At 40.0% G+C, this 22,296-nt stretch overlaps 1 protein-coding gene across 6 annotated transcripts in view; it reads right to left on the bottom strand.

Annotated features, from left to right (window-relative positions):
• The window catches only part of Sh3d19 (SH3 domain containing 19), a 181,970-nt gene that overhangs the window by 82,444 nt on the left and 77,230 nt on the right, over nt 1-22,296 (bottom strand). For 3 of the 6 annotated variants that reach the window (XM_058583919.1, XM_058583918.1, XM_058583921.1), the window contains exon 2: nt 12,048-12,087. In XM_058583919.1, the coding sequence (XP_058439902.1) occupies nt 12,048-12,087 (40 nt within the window). Of the gene's footprint in view, nt 1-12,047; nt 12,088-13,865; nt 14,043-22,296 lie in introns of those variants that run through there. The other 3 variants (XM_058583922.1, XM_058583925.1, XM_058583924.1) reach the window with 3 other exon arrangements.

Below are 22,296 nucleotides of genomic sequence, written 5' to 3'. Positions count from 1 at the left end.
GAGGTTGTGGATTAGTACAAGACCCAGATGGAAGGTATTGTTTGTGGGCCTGAAATAAAAATTACAAAAATGGGTCACAGTTAACACACTCCAACATAAAGATTAATAAACTGAAAGACATGTTAATTTTTTGGTTTTGGTGCTGGGGCTGAACCTAGGTCTTGCATGTGATAGGCAAGCACTCTGGCACTCCACACTCACTCTCTCTCTCTCTTTCTCTTTTTTTTTTTTTTTTTTTTTGGTACCGGGGATTGAACTCAGGGACACTCAACCTCTGAGCCATATCCCCATCCCTATTTTGTATTTTATTTGGAGACAGGGTCTCAATGAGTTGCTAAGTGCCTTGCCATTGCTGAGGCTGGCTTTGAAGTCGTGAGCCTCCTGCCTCAGCCTCCCAAGCCACTGGAATTACAATGGCACCATTGTTCTTATTGATTATTTTCTTTTGATACATCTGTAAGTAATATAGTGAAAAAGAAAGATCTTCAAAGAATGCTATATGGCAAGGATGACACCTTTTACTAAGGTACTTTGGTAGTACAGATGGTCCTTGACCTATGATAGAATTACATCCCAGTAAGCTCATGGCAAGTCAAAATGCACATGAAAACATCTAACCTACCAAAGATCCCTGACCTAGCCAACCCTCAACTCGCTCAGAACACGTACCTTAGCCCACAGCGGGGCAAAATCATCTAACACAAAGCCTGCTTTATAATACAGTGTTGAATAGCTCATGTAATATACTGACTACTATACAGAGAGTGAAAGACAGAATGGCTGTATGACTATGCTTTTACACCTCTGTAAAGTCAAGAATTGTAAGTTGAATCTTCGTAAGTTGGGGATCATCTGCATACAAGCATCTTAAAATACAAAATATGGCTGGGGATGTGGCTCAGTGGTCGAGTACCCCGAGTTCAATCGCCAGTACCAAAAAAAAAAAAACAGAAAGAAAGAAAGAAAATTGAAGAGTAGAGTTCACTTTCTCAGGACGTTTTTGACCTGGAGTTTCTCTGCAGAATCTATTAGAGAAACTGCTGGCAGTAGGTGGTGATACACTTTACATCCTGCCTGTCATCCCCGTCTAGCGGCTGCCAAGGACGGCAGTACCTTGGGAAAACAGGTTTGCAATGGAGGGGATGTTTGTCCTTTGGACACACTATTACCCTGAAGCCTTCAAGACAGTCCACACTTTGCTTCTATTTTATTTTCTTGATTATCAAAGAGTACCAACTCTCAATCTCAATCCCAGACGACTCACATAACAGAGTCCCTCTTGAGAGGCTGCTCTAGTTTTCGCTGTACGGGGGGGGGATGCCTTTGACATCTCTGGAGAGCTGGCCCATCACTGAACTGAGATCAGAAATGACAAAAATTTGTCACTAGGGCAGACACAAACGCTCTGATCTGTTATGTAGAGGAGTTGCTAATCCATAAGGAAGCTCCCAGTCCTGAAATTAGATTCTCAGGGCAGGCCTGATTTCCGGTTTTGAGAAGGTTTTCGTCTACAAGGACAACCAATTTCCAAACAACAGCAGTTTATAGTTAATGAGATAATAGGGAAGTGGACTCCTGAATGGGTTTTTACACAATTCTGTCCAGATTAAGACTCTTCCAGAAATTAGTATGCTTTTGTGGTCTATAGTTCTAACCAAAATATTTGAAGAATGTGGTATATGCTTTGCTAGTTAGGAGAAACACTTAAATAAAAACTTAAAGTGCAGTTATACAAGAATATTTATTAATTGGAGTAAAACCATTACCTAAGGAGAGACTGAGAATCATAAAGATATACACAAAGTTCTCTTTTTAATATAAATTTTATAGAACTGTAATAACAGTTTCTAATTATACTGCAGAAAGGTAAAGATCAAATATAAACTATAACCCCAGGAAAAGAGAGGAAAGAATTAAGAGGAAAAAAATCTAAGAGCCAAAGTTTGATGTGCTCCCTGGACTGCTGAGAAATGGGTGGCCACTCCCATCTCAAGATGCCACGTCTCTCAAGATGGCCACACCCCTCAAGACGGCCACGCCCATCTTGAGCAAAAGTAATAAATACAGGACCAGTTGCTGATCCAGAGCCAATTGCCTGCTGATAGTTTAATTTCCAGCAACCTTAGAGAAACCTCACACTAAGACCAAGGGCAGTGTTAGGCCAGCTGAAAAAACTTTTCAATTACCCATACAAAAGCTTCATTTTCACTCCCATCACACCAGGGGGAAAAGCTAAAGTCACATTCTCAAAACCACGATGGAAACATGATTATATGTAATATATATATTCTCCGTAGGATTACATAAAATGCTAATAATCCTTTCACATCTCCCAATGCAAAACAATTTTTCCCCTCACAAAATCTGTATACATTTTAATTTTTCACCTTGTTTACAGCATTACAGCTGCTATGGCAAAAGTAATGTTTCTCTTATAGCTTACAAAACACAATGTCAGAAAGTAATTACACTCAAGCTATGGTTTATGGAGGTATAGGAATCGAAACATATGGGCAGGGAAATGCTGCAGAATTGCAGTAGTTAAACAAAGCCCAACTGAGCACGACATTTTAATAGACATATTTACAAAGGAGGAGAGGCAAAACAAGTTAAATCTCTTGCTTTTAGCTATTCTATTTAAAGCCCTAATATGATGATGGAAAAGTGCCAAATTAAAATCCTCCACATCTTTATAATATCAACAGCAGGTTACCAATGCAGAGAACCAAGATCCCTTTACATTCTTAATGAAAAGGTTAGTGCTATGAGTTGAACATCACCAACTCTTCATTCTGAGCGCACTCAACTATGTGCTACACACATGCTTCATGTTGAGTTTGATCCCTGAGTGGGATGATCATTCTGGCTACATTGTGGGGAGGGGCTTTGTCATGGGCCCTACTAAACCTGAAACAGTACCATGCTATCATGAAGCTGAAAACTGGGAAGAAAACAGATATAAAATTTTAAAACTTAAAAGTAATGATGAATGAGAAGAGAAACTTCCCAAAAAATCTCCCTTGGAAGAAACACTGAAGGTTTTCATACACACTTATACACAAAAATATGAACATAAAGATGTTTATTGCAGCAACATTTCTAACTGTAATGAATTGGAAACAACCTAAGTGCCATCAATTAGGGACTGGATAAATGAATTACAATATAGCTACGCTGAAAAAATTCATGTAGTTGTCAGAAAAATAATGAAGTGGAAATTGACATAGTAAACCCCAAATACATAAAGTGAAAAAGATAAGTTGGTGGAAATGAGTGTGTTATTATGCAAACACAATCCACATATGTACATCCCTGTTCATTCTAAATATATAGTACGCATACACATAGAGAATTCACTAGAACAGACAGAACCACCAGACTCTCTAACAGTTACCTATGGGATTAAAGACGGGTAGCACATATTTTTATACTGTTGAAAATGTTGTCATGTGTTACTTATATAACTCTGAAATGGCAAAGAGAGATCAAAATGCACAGAGCAAGAGGGTTCTTGCAGTAACAAAGGATAACACAGGAAAAAGATCTTTGAGTAGGGGCGAAGTGGGAAAAGTTATGTTATAGTTTGGGTCTGAATGTCCCCTAAAGTCTCTGTGGCACTATTGGGAGGTGGTGGGAACTTTTGAATGTGGGGCCTAATTGGAAGAGGTGGGTCACTGGGGACATAAATTAGAAGGGTATATTTGTCCCTAACCTCTCTCTGCTTCCTGGCTGCCATGAAGTGAGCAGCTCTGCTCTACCTAAAAGCAATGGAGTCAGCCAACGATGGACTGAACTTTCTGAAACCATGAACCAAAATAACCCTTCCCTCCTTTAAGTTGTTTTATGTCAGGTATTTTGCCACAGTAATGGAAAACTGACTAACACAAGTGTTTAATTGTGTGTTTCTGAACATTCTTGGCTATTTCTTCCTTTTTATTTCCCTTTTTCAGAAATAGACTTTACTCAATTTCATTGTCATGTTCTGTAAAACATCTTTATTGGTGCCAAAGGATTCATAAAGGTCTTCCTGAGGTCCTCTTAAGAAAAAAAAAAAAAAAAGAACATTTTCAGAATTAAGAAAAAAATAGATAATATTGCAAAGCCCATTGCTTAGTGTTTTAGTCAGCTTTTTTGCTGCTGTGAGTAAAGGATCTGACCAGCACAACTGTAGAGGAGGAAAAGTTTATGTGAGGGCTCACAGTTTCAGAGGTCTTAGTATAGAGAAGGCCGGCTCCATTCCTCAGGGCTCAAGGTGAGGCAGAACATCATGGCAGAAGAGTGTGGCAGAGGGAAGCAGCTCACATCATGGTGGTCAAGAAGCAGAGAGAGAGAGAGACTCCAGCTCCAGATATAAAATATATACCCCATATCAACGCCCCCAATTAACCAGTTCCTCCAGCCACACCCCACCTGCCTCCAGTTACCATTCAATTAATCACATCAGGGATTAATTCACTGATTGGTTTAAGACTCTCACTACCCAATCATTTGTCCTCTGAACTTTCTTACATTGTCTCACACATGAGCTCTTGGGGGACATTTCATATCCAAAACCATAACTCTTAGCTTAAGAAGTAAAGCAGTACAGACATACCTGAAGCTCCCTGTGTACTCTTTCCTGATCCATTTCTTTGATGATCAATATCCTAAGTTTGCATTTGTTATTTCCGTGCATCTTTTTATACTTTTATTACATACAGATAATCTCATAAAAAATACACAGTCAGCAACATATTGTGTTTTGCCATATGGTCCCTGTTTGTAGCAAATCTGCGACTATGTTGTGAAAGCAGCCACAGATAATATGCAAACAACCGGGCGTGGCTGAGTTCCTACAAAATTCTGCTTAGAAATGTGGCAGGCCAGATAGGGCCCATTTGCTGACCTCTGCTTCAGACAAATGGCATTACACTGTTCTTATCCTTCTACAGCTTGCATTTTATCATCCAAAATTATATTGCTGAGATTCATCTGTTATCATACATAGTGGTAGATTCCTTAATCCAAACAGTGCTATTCTAAACTGACCCAAGATTCTCCTCTTGGCCAAACCTGAGTCAGGTTCCTGAACCTTTTCCTAGGCCCATCTGTGCACCTCCTAGTAAAATCCAGTTTTAGAAAACAACACAAAGTCATTTTAGCAAGCACCCTCTATATCGGAGCATGTTCTTCAGAACTGCCACCTCTGTCCTACCTGCTATGTCTGGTCACCCTGGCCCGTCTTCAGCAAGAAGCCTGTTAGATTGGTTTGGGTAGAATTCCCTTCACCCTGGAAGTTTCCTCTTGGTAGTTTTCCACCCCCTGCTCTTTGTAAATGCCCACTGGTCCATGCTGTATTCAGAGCTGAGCCCACTCTCCCTCCGCCAGGGCACAATTCCATTGCAGTGGTCCCTGTAAACACTCTATGATCCTGAAAAGTCTTCCTTAGTGTTGTAACAAATTACACTCAACTAAATACCTGGTATCATCAATCATTGAGATTTCCATGCCACCCCAATGGAAGTGAGATGGAGTCTCATTATCATGCTGGCACATATCTGTTCTTTGCTGGGACGTGAACCCAGGGCATCTGCACGCTACTCACATACCCTACCCCTAGGCTACATCCCCAGCCCAGAACATGCCTTACTACTAATGGCTACTTTTGAGTACACCCCGCCCATGTTTTACTGAGCCGTTTGACATTTTTTTTCTTCCTGAAATGTATTTTTTTTTTTCATTTTAAACACTAACCTTTGTTGCTTATATGCATGACATGGTCACCATTTCCTTTTTACATGTTTTGGATATATTCATGTATCTAAATTTTAAATTCTCTATCAAAATACATTAATCTTTTACTTTATGGTTTGTACTTGTTGAGCTTTAAGAGCTCATTCCCTACTCTAAAGTCCTAAAGATATTCAATACATTCCTTCTAAATGTTTTCATTTAACCTCTTTATTTTCGTGTTTTTTGACTCTTACATCATAACGAAACAAACTCCATGTAGATTTTATTTTTTCTTCTGTTACTACTGGGGACTAAACCCAGGGGGCACTCTACCACTAAGCTTCATCCCCAATTCTTTTTATATTTTGAGACAAGTCCCTGAAGTTGCAATCCTCCTGCTTAAGCCTCCCAAGTAGCTGGGATTACAGATGTGTGCCATTACTCCCAGGTCCATGTAGATTTTTGAAAACATGGACAATTAATTGTTCCAGCACCATTTGTTGCTATAATAGTCATTTCCCTCACTAATCTATAAGGCCACCTCTATTATATCAGATAATACAGAATTAGATATATTCTACTGTTTGTGGGCTCATTTTTTCTATTCTGGTGACCTATTTTTCTGTTTGCTACAAAACACTGTCTTAATTACTTACTAGAGTCTACCTTCCAGCCCTTCTTAGTCTTCAAAATGGCCTTGGCTATGTTTGCTCGAATTTTAGAATCACTTTCTTGAGTCTCTCTTTCTTTTCTTTTTTTTTTCCTTTTTACATTTTTGTGATTTGTAATGAAATTCTATTAAATTTTATGAATGGGTATCAAGGATGATGACAGGTGGTTTTTAAAAGGCTTTAGGGACACCAAGATTCAAATGATCATTTTTTGAGAAACAGATTTAAGATTCTTTGCTTCACTACCTTCCCTTTTTGCCGCTGTAAATTATTTTCCTGTAGCAGATAAAACATTTGAGATGAAGTAGCTCATTATTCAGACCCTATAACTTATTGAGATCTATTATTTATTGCTCACGGGGTGATAAAAAGAGTTCCTAATTTTCTATTCATGGCACGGATCACCACAGGACTTAACATTTGTTATTATCTTTAGCTCTCCTTCCTCTCTAATTAGGTTCCCAAACTGCTGCTCCGTGGCACTTTCTTCTAGATGTTATTAATAGCTACATCTGAGAAGGGAAGTTACAAACTCAAATAAATTTTTAAATTGATGTACAGTATCGCTCTCGCTTGGAGCTTTATAAAATACTTTAGAGTATCAAAGGTTCTGAGTGGTATCACAGTAAAGAAATGTGTCTTATTTTCTTTAACTCATTACTTCAGACTTGTGGTATGTTTTATTTAAACTGTAAGGTTAGACAAGAAGAATTCAGATACTTCTGACTTCCACATTGGTCAATCAACAACAAGGATTAAAAAAAAATCAATATCAAAACGAAGCCATCAAAAGATACCCATCAAGACTCTTAGAACTGCTTCCACAGTACTGTTTAGCTCAGGGGTCTTAAGTGTTGGTCTAAACATAATCAAAACCCTTCCTTTAACATGACAAGAGTTATGTTTCCTTCTTATTTCAGCACTGAAATCAAAGAACAGGCAGACATCTCCAATTTATTCACCTCTCGCTGGGAGAGCTATAGGAGTGTTTGGCCTTGTAAAAACACACACAAGAGAAATGCCTTTCTCTCATCCTTGCTGGGCTTTGAGCCCATCATTCTTGTTGCTCAGTGGTCTGAGGAGAGCCAAAAAAACAATCCAAAATTAAGTGACTCTGTGTTTAAATTTTCTCCTTTCTGCTTTGAGGATGAAGTAGGTATTCATCTGCTGGAGGAGCTGCTAGCCTGGAGGGGCCGTCTGCCTGGCTCAGGGTGCCAGAAGAGCAGGCCCCTGCCAGACTCAGCAGGTACCCTAGATGGAAAACAGCCCTCTTTTGAAAAGACATTTCTCCTTTCTTACAAGGCATTACTCCTTGCTGTCACAAACAAATTCAAGAACAGTCGTGGGCAAGCTTCTCAGGGTTGGGTTCTTTCCAATTTGCGAGGGAAAAATACTGACATTTTCCTTCCTCTGGTTGGCATTCATTAATTCAACAAACAATTATTCGTTAAGTTTCTCTTGTGGACCAAGTGCTAGGGTGACCCAAACCAGAGAACTTGACTGTATAAATGAGAGAGCAAAGAATAATCAGAATACTTTCCAAACACCCTCAAGAGTACCACAGCATAGCCTGAAATAGAAATGTAAAGACCTGGATCTTAACTTCCGTGTAAATAGACTCTCAAGAGATTAGGAGTGTAAATCCAAAATAATGGTTGCTCAAGAAGCTGGGAATGCTTCCCCATTTTCTATTCTTTCGGAAGCCAGGATAGCCCCCTCCTCCCCAAATATTTATTGGCTACTAAGTAAGGAAGGGGATCGGGCCACCCAGAACAATGACTTAGCCATGCAGGAATCTATTTTCCCCAGTGCCAGCATGTTTGGCTTTCCTTGACAGGATTAGCTCACAGAGTCACCATTGCTTCTCTGATCACTTCTAACAGGAAATTCTTCCTCACAGTGTGCAGAAGTCCACCCTCTTCCATGTGCCACCCACAGACACGCATTCGGCCCTCTGGGACTGGCAGGAATATCACTGAACAATTCTCTTCATTGCTACCTTTTTTAATATAGTTTTTTTAAAAAATATTTGTTTAGTTATAAATGGGCACAATATCTTTATTTTGTTTATTTATTTTTATGTGGTGCTGAGGATCAAACCCAGGGTCTCACACATGTGAGGCGAGAGCTCTACCGCTGTGCCACAACCCCAGCCCCTTCATTGCTACTTTGGACTCTAAAATTTTCAAGTCTTCAGAAAAGTTGAAGAAACACTACAATAAACACCTACATGATTTAGTCTTCTATTAACCAGCTACTAATATTTCCCCACAGTTGTATCTTCATCTGTTTCTCCCCTTCCTCTGCATCTATCTTCTAAGAAGGATATGCCTATTCTATACCTCAGAATGATGCTAATAAATAGGATCTAAAACAGATTTCCTATTTAAAATTTCCTAATTGCTCTCCCTACAATTCTTTTAAATTTGGAATTTTCCAAATTTCCAGATTTTAAAAAAATATGCATACTGAATTTGGTTATCAGTGTCTCTCTGCCCCGCCATGCCCCATTTCCATACTGGGAATTAAACCCAAGGATGCTCAATCACCCAAGGTGCCCTATCACCCAAGGTGCCCCTATTGTTTTTTATTCCAAGTCAGGGTTTCATCTAAATTGACCAGGCTGGTCTCAAAGTTGCCATGCTCCTGCCTCAGGCTTCCTAGTACCCAGGACTACAGGCATGCACCAACACACCTGGCTCTTTGATCTGTCTCAATCTATAATATTCCCCTAGCCTTTCTGTGTTTTTCAAGGTATCCTTTTTGTGCTGGCTGGGACTACTACACATGTGCTTCTGTGTGCACCGCTGACTGCATCTTCTATAGGCTCACAGGGCCACGCCATCTCACAAGTGAGGATTAACAAGTTGACCACTGGATTAAAGTGGTGACACTACCTCTACCCATTAAAAAAGTAAATGTCCTGATTTTGTGATTAAAAACTAAACTATGGGGTAAACTTCTAAAGCCCGCCCCCAACAACTCTTTGTTTTTTTTTTTTTTTTTTTAATCTGTTTTGAGTTGGAGATGGAACCCAGGGTCCTGCACATACTAGGCCAGGCCTTTGCCTAAGCTACGTCGCCAGCCCCTCCCCAACAAATCTTTATAGTAGGGTTAGCTGCCATTGATGACCCTCACCTACCAACAATGACACTGAGAATTGCAGAATGATGATATTCTAAAAATCTATCATTCATTCTACATGGATTTTTAAAAACATATTTTAACCATTATCATCTTGTTTTTGAATCTGAAATTGTCCCAAATTTGACTGGTGGAAGTCTCTTTCTCCCCAACCCCTTTTTATTTATTTATTGGGTGCTCTGGGATCCAACCCAGGGCCTCATGCATGATAGGCAAGCATTCTACCACTAAGCCACATTCGCAACCTAATGAAGTCTCTGGAAGCTATGGCCTATGTCTTTTTTGGCAAGAGCCCATTAGCTGAGCACCTAACTTCCTATCTCAGCTAGGAGTCCAGCCTCATTGTGTACTTTCCCTGCCCCAGACCTGAAATCAGCTATTACTCAAAGTGCCAGATGTAGAACAATTCTTCAGTCTCCTCCGTGACCAGGCCCCAGGTATCTGAAGCCAATCACCACTTCTGTCTCAAATACCTCCCAGAACTTCCACATCTAGGCTAAATTTTCTCAATTCTTCGACCCAGACTCCCTATAATTTAGTTGACTTTTCCATGACTCTTTTCCATCATTTTCCCTGCCCTAACATTGGCTGCTACTCTCTTGACCAGAGAGGTCTGCAACCCAGCTCTGCTTCAGAATCACTGGGGGACCTGTGCAATTCGAGAATGCACTCCAGACTTAATGAATTGAATAGACTCTCTGGGACTAGCTGTGGGACGCTGTTTTGTTTAAGTTCCCCATGGACATCAATGTAGCTGCTCCTGTACACTGTGATTTTGCAAGGTCTTGTGGCCCCAGGATTGGATAGAATATCAACAGTGAGTGTGGCCTAGAGTTACCACTTGTTTTATACCAGGCATTATACTTCTTCCAATGTAATCAAATCAGTATAAACCACTTGGGAGTTTATACTGATTTGAGGAATCAAGATTTTTATGATTGCCTCCAAACCCACTTGGGAGGTGAATTGATTGATGAATTAATTGACAAAAATCAAGATTTTTTTCAACATGTTGCTTAAGTTACATTTCCTCCATCTATTTATGTTCCACTGGTGTTTCAAAGTGTTTATATTAAACACTAATGAATCATGGTTTTATCATCTGAACTTTTTTAACCCTTCCAACTTCATGTCATTCATAGTTACGCATGCTGTTAATGTCTTCTTAGGCTGCCTTTTAAAATTATTTCTTTAAAATTGTTTTTAAAAAATCAATCTTGCAAACTCTTTTATGATTGTGGTAGTAAACACATGATTGATATGTCTATCAAAACTCACAGGCAGTGCTGGGGATGTGGCTCAAGCGGTAGCGCGCTCTTGCCTGGCATGTGCGGGGCGCTGGGTTCGATCCTCAGCACCACATAACAATAAAATAAAGATGTTGTGTCCACCAAAAACTTAAAAATAAATATTAAAAAATTCTCTCTCTCTCTCTTTCTCTTTAAAAAAAAAACTCATAGGGCAACATCAAGAGTAAAATTTAACATATATAAATTATATCTGGAAAAAAAATCAGTCCAGATGCTAAATATGCAGGTATATTCTTCTCCCAACTAGGTCTCACTGACTTATAATGATTGACAATTTCTGCAAAATGCATTTCTATGCTAAGTAATTGAGTTTTCAGAGATTTTATATCTTTATTCCCTGAAGTCTAAACATTCTAGGATTTGATCTCTTGAAAGAGCATCAGGGTTTGTGTTATACCAAGCAACCTAATGAATCAATCTATTATCACCCTTTCATCAGTCCCCACCACATAAAGGGCAAAGAGAAAGTGATAGAATAAGGAGGAATTAATATTAGAAAATTATAATCTTTCATAAAACTAGGTTAAAAAGTTCTGTCTGTCTTGCTTAGGAAAGAATATCAAGACAGCTTTCTACTTTCAAAAGTTGAAAAAGATTTTTAGGAATATTCTTCAGTGCTGGTCTCGGCGGGGGTGGGGGGTGGGACTGACACTCAGTGTAGGTCAGAGTCTTATGTGATGTAATCCCCTGGCCATTTGAAATTACCTAAGAAGAACTTAAGAGAATTCATTTGAATATATACGTACAGGCACACACACACACACACACACCCCTAAGTCTAGAAAGAAATACAATAAAATATTAGCAGTAGATGGCCATCTCTAGTTGATAGAAGGCAGGCTAGATATTTTTGCATGTTTTTTAAAAAATATTTTATAAATTTCTACAATTGAGACCATAATAGTTTTATAGTCAGAAAAACAGTAATATACATTGTGATTAAAGAGAGGACAGGAAAACAAGTCAGAAAAGGAAGGAAATAAGAATAAAATAATCTGTCACTGATAGGAATTCTCAAAGTAACACACGTCTTTCAGGAGGTAATTTTATAAAGAATATTTATTCAGAGAGTGAACAACATTTCCCTTGTAAAGCTTTTCTGAATGTCACAGAAGATTCCAATATACAGTAACCCTAAAAGGGACAATTGTGTTGCCTCTAAACAATGTTTTTCAAATACACAGAAGAGTTAAAGACCATAGATTCATACCTGGCAGAACGGTGCTCTGGTTTATTTCGTTCGTTGCGATCTGTAAGGAAAGAAGACAATTATAAGTCAAATGCTCTTTAGGAACCACTGGAAGATGTTTTTAAACATCAGCTGCCCTGACATCAGATTTCACAAAGGATTGCTCAGGTGGCCACGCCCTCCCTACATGGTGCTCCTCATCAGGGTGGAAGACTTGCCAGGGAAGAGAAGGTGGACAGGATCCAGGAAGGACAGGCAGAAAAACTTCTATGGTTTGTTAAAATCATGTGCTTGAAAAAATGTCATGACATGTATTATTTCATTTTAAAAGATCTTTGCTGTGTTAAACACTTTGCTAAAACCCAAACAGATTTAGCCAAGGAAGGAAAGTAAGGAAACTGAAAAGCCACAGATTACTCAGCTCCAAAAAATCATCCCATGAATCATAGTTGGCAGAAGCTTCTAACAGAATGAGGAGAGGGGAAAATGAGTCGTCAGTTACAACATCTGCAAATACACTGAGACCAACACAGCCTCATCCTTAACTCCATCCCATCCAGGGTATCTCAGAAGTTGATTTCCATGTTTCACCAGTAGTTAGGTATAACATGCTATCTATAAACATTTTTATTTTGGGGTAGGGGTGCTGTCACACTGGGGAGAAAGGCTAATGGGTAAAGACCAGAGACAATGTTACTGTGTCCTATGATGCATAGAACAATCCCCCCAAATAATGATCTCACCCCAAATGTGAGAAATCCCACTTGAGGGTAACAAGTAAGAGCAAAGCTGCTTGAAGTTTTCAAGTGTTTCTCTGGACTGCTAAAAAGTGCCATCAATCAACCTGAAGATAATCACATACAAGAGAAACAACAACAACATCTGCAAGCTGTCTGTTTTTGAGTCTGAGTAACTATTGCAACTACTTCTTCCCCTGTACATGCTTAAAAATAAAAACAAATGAAGCAAAAGGCCTCAGTGGTGTGGAAAAATTGACGACAGAAGATAATATACAAATGACGACAGAGTTCTTTATGTTCAATTTATTTTATTTTTTTAAAGAGAGAGAGAGAGAGAGAGAGAGAGAGAGAGAATTTTAATATTTTTATTTTTTTTTTTTCGGTGGACACAGCATCTTTGTTTGTATGTGGTGCTGAGGATCAAACCCCAGCGCACGCATGCCAGGCGAACGCGCTACCCGCTTGAGCCACATCCCCAGCCCATCAATTTATTTTTTAAATATATCTTACAGAATATTATCTAAACACAGGTTCCTATAGTACCTTCAGAATTAATGCTAATTAATTAATTAATAGCAAAGTAAAGATCAGAAGTAACTTTTCCCCCCTATTTTTATTGCTGGTGGAGCATCGAAAGAGGACAATGTAAACGTTCCCTAAAACTAGAAAGAAGGAAGAAAAGGAATAGGGTTTTCACAGTTAAATCTATGTAACCATTCTTTATGAATGGGTTAAAAAAAAATGTTAAGCCAAAGAGTGAGTACACATTAAAACACTGTTTTAGGAACCACTAAACAGGAAGACTCACAATAGAACACATCTGTTTAGATACGAAGCTCTCCAATCTCACAATTTTCACGTTTCCAGTTCTAATTTCTTCACACTGATTTACCCATGCCATTTAAGACTTTTAATTTAATTTGGTTTGGCCCCTTCCTTAAATTCAAACATCGCGGTTTTCACTTGTTGAGTATTAAAGTCATGGTCATACTGGGAGTAATCTTCTCTAAAAATCACTCCTGTAGTTCTGCTAACAAAAGTAAAGCTAGAAACTGGAGAGAGATCAATTATCTGCAAATAACAAAGCGACAACTCTTACCTGTGGCTAAAGATGAGCTAAAAGTGCTTGGAAAGTCATTCGCTGTGGCTATGACCCAGGGTTTGTAGTTTATTTAGTCAACAGCAAGTTCCCCCACTCTCTCCACAGTGGTGTGACAGAGGAGAGCCAAGGAGAAACAGAGTCACGCTGCAATGCGTGTCAACAAGCCCCAGCATCCAAGGGCTTCCCTCCTGGGCCCATTCTGATTGGCAGATGTGCTATGACCAGTCTGCACAGCTGGAATGTAGCCACGCGGGAAGCAAATAGCTCCCAGCCCTCCTCCATTCTCGGTTAAAACAGGAAATTCTGCCGTCATTTTCGTACTTTCTGCTCTAAGAAAATACACATGCCTTCCCACAGTACTTCTCTCTTGAACTAGTGAATAAAATCCAAGAAAAGAACTTGATGAACTGTTAGAGGACATTTTAAACATGGTCCTCTAAATCCAGGCTCAGTGTTGTATTAGATTCCTATGTAAATAGCACATGCAATGTTTAAAAAATGTTACTCCCAGGAGCTCAAAGAATTGATAATTTGAGGGTAAGGGGAAATTATCCACTACTTAGATAGTTTCCATTCCCTATCTCCTGACAATGGGAAACGAATTGGAACAAATGTTCTTGGCTGGATTTTTTTCCCCCTCAAAATATAAAACTAACTGGATAGCAGAGTCTTTTTGCTTGAATATACATAAGTCTATATGTTGTTTCTGTGTGCTCTATATACTTGCACTTTAAAATACTTATATTTTATATACTTACATATGAAGCCAGGTAATTTTTTACAATAGCCAAGAATATTGTGCAATTGTCAAGAAAAACATCAGTGGAAGGCAAAATTTCTGGCAAAAATGAGTGGTTAGTATTTTGGTCCAAAAAGTCAAGACTGAGCAAAACAAATCACAGAGGGCAGATCCAGGCTTTGCTTTTCTGCCAACAATAACAAAACATTTGGATAAAATCCCCTTCAGAAAATGAGAACAGATCAATAGCAAATATGGAAATTTCATTTGGACTTTACACTAGACTCAAAGCGTAAGAATTTTGTTTATTTCAAATGAAATACTCTTTAGAAATATCCCTCCTCCCTTTTTTTAGTTTCTAATTTTTAAATAATTACGAGAGAATACACTTGTGGGCTTTATGAATTTTTGCATATTCAGATGTGAATAACTTACTAGCTTAAAGGCTCACCATTTCTATGAAAAACTTATTAAATAAAATGCCTCATCTGGGAAACAGTGCACAGCCTATAATCCCAGCAGCTTGGGAGGCGGAGGCAATAGGATCACGAGTTCAAAGTCAGCCTCAGCAACTTAGCGAGGCCCTGAGCAACTCAGTGAGACCCTGTCTCTAAATAAAAATAATAAAAATAAAAACAAAATAAAATGCCTTAACTCTCAAGTTTACATGCCAAATACTGTACACACTGTACTAACTCTGGGGACCCACCAGGTAGAGCCTGATGGATTAGGTCACTCCAGACCAGCAGTGATTCTTACAATATGAGGGCAGGCGGCCGGGTGACCATGGAAGCCTGCTGGTTTGGGATGTCACACATGCACGCACACATGCAGGACAAACACCCCCATTCTCTGCTGCACTCACCCATGCCTCTGGGTTAGTAAAGCTAATTGAGGAAGTGGAAGAATACCCTACGAGCAGAACACAGACAAAACCAAGCCAAGCTGACACAGGTCTGTTGATGGCCCTGTGTGTGCAAGTGCAGGAACACGGAGGGCTGGAGGGGGGCGGGGTCCCACGGTGCATCCAGGTGACTGAAGAGCCTCTAGGGAAGTGACAGGAAGCTGCTCCAGGTCAGACACTCCAAGAACCCCAGACGATCCACACTTTCATGATAACTTCTGGTTCTGAGTAATCTAGATATGTAGGGTACAATGTTTGTGTATTGAGGTGTCCCATCTCTTACACAGACACAGTTCCTGCTCTGGAAGGGACAACTTTTTGGCAAAGGCTGGAAAGATCCCACTGATGAGGGTTCTGAATCTAAGAATATGACACATACTTTCAAACAGAGATGACAAAAATCTTTTTACTCTGATTAAAACTAATAAGACTAGCTAACTCAGAATTTATTAGAATCTGTTGTAAGTATTCAGGCTTTGATGACTTGGCTTTGATCACTTAACTGAAGAGAAAAATCAAACCTCATTGGGCAGAGACTGACCTTACTAATTGAAGTCAGCCATGAGAGGTCTCATTCTTTGAACCGGGGAAGACTCAGTCTCCATGAATGAACAAAGGTGCACTCACCAGAAGGAGGAGGTAAGGTAAAGGGAATCTGTCCTTTACTTCATGTCAGAGTAGCGAGGCCTTTCTAATTTAGGAAGAGTACGATCTATGAAGAGATTCTGTAGCATACTCTTAAGCATTACTGTCTAGTTCCAGTTTGGGAGTACACAGATGACTTTTTAGGGTCCCGATATATTGACCTGGCTGCTTTCAGAGGATCTCCTGACTCAGCCTCCTGAGTAGCTGGGACTACAGATGTGTGCTGCCATGCCTGGCTTATCATATTATTTTTTAAAGATAGATCAGCCGGGCACAGTGTATGCACTAGCCACTCAGGAGGCTGAGACAGGAGGATCACAAATTTGAGGCCAGCCTGGGCAACTCAGCAAGACCATGTCTCAAAACAAAATAAATAGAGCTGGGAATGTAGCTCAGTGGTAGAGTGCTTGTCTAGCATGCATGAGACTCTAGGTTTAATCCTTACCACTGAAATAAATTTAAAACATAAATAAATCAAATAAAACATGGACCAGTCCTACCTATTTTGTATCACTTAACTAAAGATTCCATAAAGTCTGAAAAGGAATTAGTCAGGTGCCACATAAGGACATTCTGGTCAATGGTGGACCACATATATGATGGAGGTCCCATAAGATTTTAATGGATTCCTATTGTCTGACGGCATCGTACCCGTCACAGTATCATCACAGTGTAATACGTTATCCACGTGTTTGTGGCGAAGTTGGTGTAAACAAACCTACTGTGCTATCACACATGTAAAAGTCCAGCCCGTACAATCACGTACAACATAATAACTTAATAAAAATGACCCCATTACTACTGGTTTATGTGTTTACTATACTTTTTATTATTTTAGAGTATATTCCTTCTACTCATGACATATTCCTATCATTGGGCAACACACGTCTGTATTTACAACAATGACATTTACCTGTTGTCCTGTGATAAACAGATTAAATAAATGAACCCATCCATTAAATGACACAAGATATTCAGGGCACATGAGTCTTACTTTGATGGCTACTTAAAAGATAGGAATGTTGATTCTCTACAGGTGGAATTTTACATGTTGATATCAGAATTTCAAAGGCTTTTCAACAAATTTTAAATGATTCTTTTATTTAGGAAGAGAAAACTGAAAAAATCTATAAGCTAATAATGCTCATTGTACAAAAATTCCTGATACTACCTATTCACCTCCCCTTTCTAATTCCATTTGGACACCTTTGTTTGGGTGTTTCTGAACTGACTTTTATTTACTTGAGATTCCCACAGTGACTAGGATATTGTAGGTTTTTATTTGGGGGGGTGGTCCATAGTACTGAGGATTGAGCTCAGGGGAGCTTTAACACTGAGCTTCATCCCCAGTCCCCTCTTTTCCTTTGGACACAGTCTCACTAAGTTGCTGAGGCTGGCCTTGAACTTGCTATCCTCCTGCCTCAGCCTCCCGAGCAACTGGGATTATAGGTGTGTGCCACCGTGCCTGGGACTGTTGCCCTTTTAAAAGGTAGCTTTTCAATAAGTATGTACTACTTCTTGTTGACCACACAGTTGCTCTCTTGAATGAAAAAGCCAAGAATTTAAAGAGGCTCTCTGAGAGTGGCCACTGCAAGAGAAAAAGGAAGCCATTACAGAAAAGTCTATGTGGCTGCTTCCTGGTTTCTGTGGGCAGGTGGAAAGGCTTGGACCACTGCTGGTCAATGTGACATCTTTCAGCATCTTCCATTCGTTCTGATCATAAGGTGCCTGACCTCATTGAAATGCAGCATCCTCACCACAGGGAGGGGGGTGAGAGGACAGGAGAGTTTTCTCAGTGCAAGATTTAGGTTCCAACAAAGCAGCGGCTTGTCTCTGGAATGTTCCCTCCTTCTCTTGCCCGTTGTTTCCATCCTCATCTTGGGTTCTTAGCTCGTCTGGACTGTCGTGTCCTGACTGAATTTTCTGGTTCCAGTCTCTTCTCTACTGACCCAGCCACGCTGCTGGCCAGATCAATCCAGGACTCAGAAAGACTAGGAGTCACAACCTGCTAAAAATCCTACGGGGGTAACTGAGGCAATGCCAGTGACACCGTCAGCATGTGACCTGTGTCCTGCAAGCGCTCCATAACAACTGTGAGAAGGCCAGGGGGCAACCAGCTGGAGGGACTAACGCCACTCGAGGTATTTAACCTAAGCCTCAGATCCGTTCCACCTACATCATGGAGTCATGGGGGAAGAACACTATCTTCTCAGTTTCTAGGAGGATAGATGAATTAAAAGGGCACTAAAAAGCTTAGCTCAGTGCCTAGAACATGAATTCGAATTGTTACTGCTACTCTTGTTATGTTTGTTGTTGTTCTGAGACGGGGTCTTGCTCTGGTGCCCAGGCTGGCCTTGAACTCCTCATCTCAAGCCTTCTTCTTCCCTCAACCTCCTGAAGAGCTGGGACCACAGGTATGTGCCACTGTGCCCAGCTGACTTTATTGTACTTAATACCTGGCTCAAGACCCACTTTCTCCATGGAGCTGACCCCCAATTCTTCTGTCCCTTTTTTCAGCATCCTTGTATCGGTTTCTTTGTAGCTTAAAACAACAAAAAGCTGTTGTCTTACAGTTGCAGAGGCCAGAGGTCCGAATGGGTCCACTCACTGGACACCCAGCCCACGGCAGCATGCATGGCTGCTTGAGGTCTCAGACTTGTGCCTGGCTCCCTGACTCTAAGCAGCGTGTCTGACAAAGGCAAGGACACACACAGATGCTGCTTCATAGCCAGCCTGGAGATGTCTGTTGATAACAGTCATATCCAATGCCCGCCCATTTCATTTTCTGCCTGGCATCCTTTATGCTGAAGTTGGTTCACTGATAGAGCTGATATTGCTGAAAACATGTCTTCCGAAGATTTCTCTCTCTTTTTTTTCTTTTGCTTTTTATAAGCATAATAGGGTTTAAGAGTCACCTTTGTCCTAAAACAATCCACATTTAGTTTATTCTTCTGTTTCGAAATAGCCATTGCGAAACCAAACCACACATTGGAAAAAAAATTATAGCACACATGAATAGGAAGATAACCAGCTACTTGGTGATGGGCTGTTATTCCTTTTTAATAATTCTTCTTTGTAATGGTTCAACTGAATCATTTCGATTGTTAAATTCAACTGTCTACTGAATCAGGCTTTTTATGGTTGGAGCTTTAAAACGTTAGCAGTTTCAGAGATGAAACATCAGAGCTGCCGTCTGCACTGCACCCTGCTCACTCCAAGCTGAATGTGGCAGAGACTTTAAGAAGATGGACATTTCATCAGTGCCACTTGGTCCCAGGAAGCAAGGCAGGGAGAAGAGCAGAAATGAAAGCTGCCTTAGTGACAGGGTGTCATCAATCCTTCCTGCTCTTTCTACCTCAAGCTCTTTAATGATTCTTTTACCTCAATAATTACTTCCATATCCCTTTTTGTTACAAAAATCTCCTTCTTAGCAGGCAAAACTTGTGATTTAAGGATGAACAAAAAGAATTTGGGGCTAAAAATAATATCTATTCCCCTCATTGCCAAATTAAGAATATTAGGTCCACATTAAAACTCTTAGGCCCTCCCTAATGATTTTTCTTAAGGAATCATAAAATCCACCTGGAATAAGATATGATACAAGAAAGGAAGTCTGAGAAAGTGACCCAATAACAGAAATTGCTTTCAGTGTTTCTGAAATTGTAATCATCTCTTAAGCTTCACAACACACACTAATAGCTTAACAGTGCTGAGAAATCTTACAATTTAAAAAACATATCTGACCTTAATGACACAGCATTTCCCAAACAAATGTGAGGGTGAAATATCTCTTATCTGACTTCACATCTGGCACCTATGCATCAACAATGTTATCTAATCACCATCCACCCTCCAAGGAAACCAAGGTCACGTACACAAGGCTGGGTCTTGGTCATCTCCATGTGTGGCACCATGCCAGACAGAGCTGGCACTTCTCAAGGGAAGCGGACATCATCTGGCACGGGCCAGGAGTGGGAAGTAATGATGGATGATCAGATCGTATCAGATGTAAACCCTGATCTTGTAAGATCTTATTGAATATGTGTCCTTTGTCTAATCTCATCCCTTATCTTTGATTTAACATTGTTTAGGTAAATGTGTGTCTCTTACAATGACAGGTTCCACAAAGGCACTAGTGCTTCCAGCTATCTTTTACTGGGTCATGTCCACGTGGGAAGATAAGACATATTCAATATGACCATCTAGGTAGCTTTTTAAAAAATCTGTTTTTGAGACAAGGTCTCGCCACGTTTCCCAGGCTGGCCACAAACACACAGTCTCCAATGACCCTCCTCCATTAGCCTCCCAAGTAGCTAGGATTACAGGTGAGCACCACCATCCTTGGCTCTGGATTGTGGGCATATATTTTGTTTTGGGTTTATGGAGATACACAGGCTTGAATCCTGTGTCTCAAACATGCAGGACAAGCACTCTATCACTCAGCTATACCCCCGGCCCCTAGGTAGATTTTAAAAGCAGAAATTCTAGGTCAGACAAGCTGGAGTGCATAATTCACAATTTATTTATTACCTGAATGACCTCACTGAAAAATATTTAGCTTCTGTAGGCCTGGCTATCCACATCTGTAAAGGAGGGACAAGAGCAGTACCCATCTCATCAAACTGAGGACTCAATGAACAAATGCGTATAAAGCACAGTACATTTGCCAACAATAATAGGTGCTCAATAAATGTTCACTATTGTGAGAAGGTCAGGATACAGAATATTCATGAAGTTCATAATATTGGAGGTAGAATTAGCTAAAGAGTCAATTATCCTTTGTCCATTGTGGACTTTTTAAATCTGAGGATTTTTTTCCCTGCTTTCTTAGTGGTCAAGAGGATAGGATAGGAATGTACTCATAAATAATTTCTAAATCCTCCCATACTAAATGGTTCTAGCCTCTTTCTCCTTCTTTCCTTTCCTTTCCAGTCCTTTTGAACCACTGGCTACTATGAAAAATTAATAAATCTGCTTTTCATTTTACAACTGGCAGAAGTGTTAAATAAGCCCCAAAAGCAAGCAGAATAATAAAAATAAATAAATAAAATAATAAATAAAAATATAAATAAATCTAAGACAGACAGACCCGTTCTTTAGGAGGAAAAGCTGCCAACCTGAGATCTCTATCCCTCCAATTCTCTAAAGCCCTAAGACCTTTCCCATCACTAGTTCATCCTGTAGGTAATAAGCCCTCAGTCATTTTTAAGGCTCAAGAACCCCCACATGAACTTCCTGAATAGGATAAGTGAGTGGTATAAAGGAACTAAATAGATCAAATACAAATATTTTATCTATTTATGAAATCACTAAAACCATATTTCAGTAGAGTATGAACTCCCCTCTCAAGAATCCAGAAAAAAAAAATTAACATTGCTATTTCAGGTGCCAAAGGATGGACAACATCTCTAACCACAGGTTGCTTTTGCAGCCATTAGGGTGAAAATAGATTTTTTTTCCCCTCTCTATTTAAAGGGCAAAAGACAGGCTGGGATACAGCTCAGTGATAGGGGGCTTGCCTACCATACCTGAGAGACTAGATCCAATCCCCAGTACCACAAAGAGAGAGGGAGAGAAGGCCAGAGGCCTGTTTTTACTGTCCCCTCTTCCTCAGTTCTGATTATGACACGGATCTCATAACATAGTTCTGCCTTTGCATAGCTAACTCTGCAAAAATGGACAAGAACCAGAAACCACCATGGCTGAGACTCCTTCACCTTCGGAGAAGCCAGAAACACGAGGCTTTCCAACACGGAGCACCTGGCTCTGGCTAAGGACAATCAGCTCTGCGAACCTGCCAAAAATCCAAGGGTTTTTCTGATCTGGATCTTCCAACTGAGATTTTCATCCACAGTGGGGCAGTCTTGATCTCTAATACAGACTGATGAAAACATATAAGGTAGAGCGACATCTGGACCTTGCCAAACTATCTTACCTAGGGACAGGGAGTGCAGTCTCAGTACAATACGTGGCTTCTTGCACGCTCAACCCTGCTCATCTCCTTCCTCTCCACTTCATTAGCTCACTGCCACACAGCCACCTTCAAAAGAATACAGAGACAACAGGCAGAATGCCCAGCTGTCTCTGTATTCTTCACTGTGTAAAATGTCCCTCAAGTAAATGCTCAGTTCCGATTTATG

This window comes from Marmota monax, unplaced genomic scaffold, assembly GCF_021218885.2.
Source record: "Marmota monax isolate L192 unplaced genomic scaffold, Marmota_monax_Labrador192_F-V1.1 WCK01_AAM20220418_F8-fsc00002, whole genome shotgun sequence".
NCBI classification, from domain to species: Eukaryota; Metazoa; Chordata; class Mammalia; order Rodentia; family Sciuridae; genus Marmota; species Marmota monax.
This window is presented reverse-complemented; position numbering and strand designations above follow the sequence as displayed.